The 7,406-nt window shown below is 36.1% G+C and overlaps 1 protein-coding gene across 1 annotated transcript; it reads right to left on the reverse strand.

The window, feature by feature from the left end:
• Nucleotides 1–2,869: 2,869 nt before the first annotated feature.
• comtb (catechol-O-methyltransferase b) lies at nt 2,870–4,394 on the reverse strand. The gene is given in 5 exon segments (XM_042734097.1): nt 2,870–3,049; nt 3,189–3,320; nt 3,458–3,651; nt 3,939–4,056; nt 4,224–4,394. Coding segments are annotated over 5 exon segments (795 nt in total).
• Between the last annotated feature and the right edge of the window lie 3,012 nt (nt 4,395–7,406).

A 7,406-nucleotide genomic window follows, 5' to 3' on the forward strand; every position in this document is an offset into this window, starting at 1 on the left:
ATTTTAGTTCATTTATATTAATATAAAATCATTTTTACAAATACACATTTTTCCAGTCCATAACATAACTTTTATATTTATTTATTTATTTATTTATTTATTTATTTATTTATTTATTTATTTATTTATTTTGAATCTTTTTTAAGCCAAGGATTTAGGCTTTGATTTCCATTTTTCCCATTCCATTTGTTCCACCAGAAATATTTAACAGAAAATGAAAAATGTACCAAACAGATTGGTCACATATTCATATACCATGGCACATTGATATTGAAAGTGATACCATGGTATTGCCATCATCGCAGTGTCGAAAGACATGGTATTGCCATGGTAATTTTTTGTAAAGGGTGCATATTGTTTTACATCCTTTATATTTAGTTACACATAAAAACCTACTGACACCATATTCAAGGAAGTACAAAAGTCTGGAAAAATACCGAAATGTAATTTTATAATTGATTTTACATTTGATCGACCAAGTTTTTTTTATTTTTATAATTATTCTTAAAGTTATGTTTCAACCCAAAGTCTCTGTCCTCTAGAAAATGAACTCACTTGCACGTCTTCGCACTTAGCTGACCGCTGAGAATAGAGGGCATGTATAGGCATGCATATTAATATTTTATGTAAATTAACTGATGCATATTCAGCAACAGGTGAGCGTAAAAAGTGCTATATTTGGATTGAAAGCAGAAGTTCCTGCGGGAAGACACTAACACACACACACGCGCGAGCGCGTTTGATTAAGTGTTGAAGGGAACATCAGCACTAATCCCTCTTAATTATTTATCGCGTTACCTGAACAGACATCTTTACAACATCGTAACATTTTACGTAAATTTATTGACACAACGATTTTTAATTTATTCGCTTCCTTAAAATGTCTCACCGACTGCAGCTGATGCCAGTGCGCGCCCATCTGGAACTGAAGTTTGATGGTTTTGAAGCACGACAGTATACGTCCACAGCATCCGAGTCTTCGGCTCTCATCTTAAAATGCCCACAGTCTTCTCACACACAAAGACAATTTAAAGATTCTTTGGATTAAGACGAGATTTTAATATAGAAAGCATCCAGAGCTTTAGTAAACTATAAAATGCGGGAAAAGGTGGAAATGCCCAAACATTCCACAACTGTGATTCTACAAATCACTGTCAAATCCTTTAAAAGCCCCCTCACTCTGTCTCGTTCCCTTACTCTCTCTCTCTCTCTCTCTCTCTCTCTTTCTCTCACACACACACTCCCACTCGCTCTCTCTCAGTGTGCACTAATGGGCACAGATTGGGATTACCACATGCATGCATTTGAGAAGCCTCTGAGAGAGATGGACCCGTATATATTCTTAATGTGAACACTGCTGGAAATAGTTCTCTGCATTCAGTCCGTCTGCTTTTACATAACAATCTGGGGTCTCATCATAACGATTTATATGCTTTGTTTTCTACATTTTGCAATTACTTCTATGTTTTTTCTCATAAAGACAGATAATCTAGTTGACCTCACGGTCACGTGTGTTTTAATGGTAGTGTATAGCCTTACTCTTGTCCATAATAACACCATCACTGAAACACATGGCTATATATGGGCTAATGGGTTTTTACATCCCCACCAACATACTGACCGACTCATCACTTTGGTCACTTTTTTTTTCACCGGATATCTTTTGCTTTACGTTATGAATGAATTATTTAAATACATTAATGTCATTTCTATTCAAATTTAAAGCAAACCAGTGATCACAAGTAGGCTATTCCCTGTCCACAGATCATTTAAGGTGCTTGAAATATTGTCATTTATTTATTAGTATGCTTGTGGATGAATTGTGTTCAACTATGTGGCTGTACTATTTCATTACTTGATGAAATGATGTATTTTATTAAGGGATGTTTCATCTATGATAAATCATAAGGTATATTTTAATGGGCTGTAGCATTTAATTTGGAATGCTATAAAAGATTTATAGCTGTCAATTCTACTTGTGGGATATGAGTCTTATGGCACACTATAAAATCTGAGTGAGAGATCCAAACATAAAATAAAATTGTCTGCTATATATTTATAGTCTTGTGTTTTGAGACAACACTCTTTGGTCATAAATAAATGAATAAGAAACTGTGAATGAAAATGTGTTTTTAGAACTTAGTTAACGACAAGGGAAATAGGAAAAATAAGAAAAAAATTACTGTAAAATAGTAATAAAAATATTACCTTTAAAACGTAAATGAATAAAAAAAAAAATGAATGCAAGAAATCAATTAGTCCATTTATAGTAAAACCTAAAAACTAGTAAAAAGCATACAAGAATGTGCACCAAATGTTTTGAAAACAAATTAACAAATAAAACTACAATCCATATATGGTATTATCAATTCTGCAAAAATCCATCAAATTAGCACACTCTAAATGCCATTGCCATTGTCATTATCATCACTGCTGACGTGTAAATTCATAAACACAAAAGGGCATTGCTTCAGTTATTACAGAACAACTTAAAAATAACCCACAAAGCCCCCATTTTCTGTACAAATGCAAAAATGTGTATTACAAAGTTATTTGTATAAAATGGTTTGATTTTGCACATAAACTTTTCTGGTTAAGCTATAAGAGGTGTCTGGTCTAGACAAAACCACATATTCCATTTAGCCATTTGAAATGTGATCCTACCCTCTAGTGGTACAGAGTGGTAAAAGCCTGTTGTTTGGTCAAGTAATATGCAAAACTCTGCGTCCTGATTTACAGATTTTAAGCACAATACATCTTGGGGATGTATGATAATAAACCATTTAAATTATATCTCATGCTAAGTCTCTTAGCACAAACTCTGAGCAAAAGTCCTCTTTTTAAGCATATGAATCATCCCTTTATATCTCTAGCCCAAAAACACAGACTTCTCCAAGCCATCCTCTGCCTTGGTGTACTCTAAATGGGATTTAAAATAGCAGCTTTTATAGGAAAGGCTATTCCGGACATATTCAAGATAGTCTGGTACTCCCGGACAGATCACATTATCAGCAAGCAGAACGGTGCCTTTCCTTAGCAGACCACAGTCCTACAAACAAAGAAAGAGGAAAAAAAGCGAAGATGAAAAAATGTTGGATATAGTGCCATACTCTACTGTTTGAGCTACAGGAAGAGACACCATAGTATCTGAGATTGAATGAGATTGCAGTGGTCAGAATCAAACACACCTCCATTAATTTTGTGTCGGGGAGGTAACGGTCCTTCCAGTGGTCCAGAAAAACAAAATCAAATGTTTCAATTCCAAAGTGCTCCTTCATGCGTGGGATCCAATCTTCAGACGCACCTTCTACAAGCTGGATCTAATGACGTAACACATTAGCTCAAGGCATGATAAACAAGAAATGAGTCTTATCCTTTTAATATATATAGATGTTCAGAGAGTAAATAAGGATTACTGTATTTAAACAATGTGTTTGTGGAGGAACAGGGCACTTACTTTGTCTTCAAGACCCGCCCAGGCGATTACTTGTCGGGCAATTGCAGCATAATCTACATTGAACTCCAGTGTTATCAGACGAGCTCCAGGAGGAAGGAGTCGAGCGATGCGCACTGTGGAGTATCCACAGTATGTGCCCAACTCTAGGACCTTCTCTGGGTTCACCTCACTCACCACTGAGTCCAGGATAGAGCCTGAGAATGTATACACACAAATATACATAAAAAACAGTTACTGGTTAAATCACAAAGTTATAGTCAGCTTAGTAAAAGCTCCACAAATTACTGAATTTGAGTTGATTAAATAAAAATATGCAGATTCCTATAGAAATACTTTTTATTTATATTTTTATAATATATTTTGGAAATGAAATGGTATGCTGACATTTGGCAATTTATTTATTTATTTATTTTGTCCTGAAATTCTTGAGGAAAATCATTTGACAAAAGATCAAATGTAAATATAAAAACAGTGCTCTGACCTTTCTCATCTCCAACGTTCATAGCCCATTCGTTGTGTCGGCAGAAATGATCAATGGCCGAGATCACACTCTGAGGGTCACCTCGCGTTGCACGTTTCCTTACTGCTTTCAGCAGACGCTAGTCACAACAAAGAATAAAAGTCTGGTGATGACTTTGCATACTTTATGGGCCTCAAAAGTCTAACATAGTTAAACTTCCTTAGTCTTAAGCTCCCATTGTCCATAATTGCAAATAAAGAACAGAGGTACAAGAAAGCTGTGTTTAACCAGGACTGACTGAGTCACCTGTGGTCGAGTTGATCTGGTCAGAGTATCAAGAGCTCACTCAATGATGACATCGTGCCAGAGTAATGCCAGACTGCCATTGAACTGCACAGCAGTGGGGATGAGCCAGGAGTACAACACGTATAAAAGCACTGTGGCCTCGACACACCAGCACAGCAACACCAGTAACATACTAGAGCCAGGCACAGATTTATAAACCTTTATAATACATTCAAATCAGGTAATTAATTGAATTAAGCATGTAGTGTTGTATGGTACAGATCTAGTGAACTAGCTAATAAAAAATCACAACATAAATTCAATCAAATGTAAAATCAAAGTGTTTGCACTGCACTTATTAAGTACTTTATAAATGACTGAAATTTATTATTTATTATTTAATTTAATTGTGCAGAAATTGCTAAACTTTTCAACACTACTGTTCAAAACTTTCGAACAGTAGTGTACATCAAGCAATATTAAGAATTATGCCAGCATAAGCCAGGCCTGATTTTTTTTTCCATCTCTGCAAGTTTTTTATGTGAGCCATGCTTCACTGAGGTTCTGTAATGAACCTTTCAATGAAACTGTAAAACAAACTATAAAAAAATGCAACTAAGCCAGATATTGCCGTGCATCCCTTTGAACAGTCTGTGTAAATTAAGTGTTATTCTATCATCTTTCAAGACAGCATACACACAAACACACACACACATACACCAATATATCCAATATGATTAGGCTGTCTGATTACTCTGGTACAGCGTAGGTCTGTACTGCTGCAGGTCATGAGATGAATACATATGGAAATTAATGCTCTCATTCAGTGCTGTGCTTTCATCTATCCAGCCATTCCTCTATTGCCATGGTCTAATGAGATGGGTGGTTACTATGCAGCAAATTAACCCTGCATTGAAAATGTGATTATCTGGTTGCAATACTTACTGTATTTTTCACCAAATGCAGACTGTGTGCACATGAGAGGTTGCTTTCAAAAATATTAAACATTTTTACCAATCTCAAACTTTTGAACCACACGGTAAAGATTGAAAATCCAGCATTCACGTCATAGAATGAATGAATTGAGAATACAGAGTGGTCTCTAACTCCACTCCTACTTTGTGAATCACATGAAATGTAGGAGCCTTTCCACCCCAACAACATTCTAGACATCTTTGTTGCTATGTATTTTGCTATTTTAAAAAACTAGAAGAAGTGGTGTGCTAACAAAAACACAATTTATGTGTTTTTTTTTCACTTGCTTTTCAGTGATGAGACTTCTTCAGATATTTTTTGTTGAAAAAAACATGTGCTTTTTCACAAAAGAAGTTCTGTTAATAATTGATTTGTTAATAAAGAAGAGTAAACTAGTCATGTAGAGTAAGAATTGCAACTCTAAAGTAGGATTTTAGAGTTGCATGGCAACAAGATCAAGGTTAAGAGCTATTAGACAAAGAGTGTGGCACCCTTGAGAGAGGACCATGACAAGTGCTTCTCAGGCTTTCTTTAAATATAAACACAAATGTAGCTGGGGTCTGGAGTGGAATGCAGAGCTCAGCCACTTTGCAGGACGGCCATTGTTAGTGAGAAAATCCTCTCAAATGGGTTTTGGAAAGGAATGAGTGAAGCACAGTGTCTGCTTTCACAAATGCACTGAACATGTAATGCATTGGAAAAGTTCAGTATATATTCTGCTAATCACACACAGCAATAGCAAGTATCACAGCAATCATATTAAACAGCACTGGATTTCATTCACGTTGACTAATTTTGATTAGAGCCACATATTAATTTACAGTGAACAAGAAATGCAACACACTGAAACAGACTGAGCACAAATGAATCTGGTGATACTGAATCAAAAGTACATGCTGTCTTCAGTGATGTGAAAACATGATAATTGTTATCAGCTGACTAGAATACACACTGTGAACCATTTACTAAACTAGATTTAACCTAAATTGAGTTCCAATTTTAGACACAAGCCAAGAAAACATCTACAAAACTAAGCAGAACACATTGATACAGAACAAATAAAAATATAGCAATTTAAACATCGAAAAAGGCTAGAAAATGTGTTCAATGTAATATTATCATGAACACAAAACATGTATACATTAATAAGAGACTGTGCAATAAAAGCACACCTTCCTAAACAAATACAATGGAACTGAATATCTAAATGGTAGAGAAGTACTGTGTAACTGCAAACACACAATTCAATAAAAATTGAAGCAAGTGACATAAATGAGAATAAATGACCATGTAAGAATAAAGATAGAGAGAAAACACTTACTTTTTATGAGGGCCTCTCTTTTTACCTCTTATAAAATGTTGCTTATGTTAAACTGAACATGCAAGGCTTCAAATGCACATTCTACTGATCAGCTGTGCCCTCTCTCTCTCTCTCTCTCTCTCTCTCTCTCTCTCTCTCTCTCTCTCAGCTGACCCTGCAATAGGCTCTCTCACCTCTTCTGGGTAGATTTGAGCAGTGAGGAATGTCTGGCCGTAGGTCTTTTGGGTGCATTCACACCTATTTGTTTGGTTAGACTGAATCTTTTGGGCAGGTGTGAATACATCAATCGCATTCTGGTGCGGACCAAACAACTGTACCAAGACCGAGCTGAAGAAGTGGTCTCGGTCTGCTTCCAGACGAACTCTGGTATGGTTGAATGGATGAGCCAATGAATGGATGACTTTAAGCACACCTGTGGGTTTGTTTACAATTTCTGGTTCACTTGCAAAAAGGGCAGTGTGAAAGCGAACCGCACCAAAAAAAATAAAATAAATCAACACTGCATTTGGTCCAGACCAAAGCAAGTGAACTAGCTGGACATGCACCCCAGACAGTAAACAGAACTCTAAACTAGGCCAGGGATCAAAAACTGACATGGCTGTGATGCAGCTGCATGTGGCTGGCAGCATAGAAGTTCACCTCGTACTCGCTGTGATGCAGCTGCATGTGGCTGGCAGCATAGAAGTTCACCTCGTACTCGCTCTCATGTTCGCCAAAAAATGAACGTTCTGTTAAGTTGATCCAAACCCAAATGTTCTGTTATTTGACACAGCTCAAAAATATATTTTGATGAGAACACAAAAATTTCTGTTGAACACAAAAATATATTTTGAAGACAGCCACTGATTTTCATGGTATGGGAAAAATACTTAGAAAAACTCTTCAGAGCAGGGTTATTAGGCTATAGT

This window comes from Cyprinus carpio, chromosome B11 (genome assembly GCF_018340385.1).
Source record: "Cyprinus carpio isolate SPL01 chromosome B11, ASM1834038v1, whole genome shotgun sequence".
Taxonomy (NCBI): domain Eukaryota; kingdom Metazoa; phylum Chordata; class Actinopteri; order Cypriniformes; family Cyprinidae; genus Cyprinus; species Cyprinus carpio.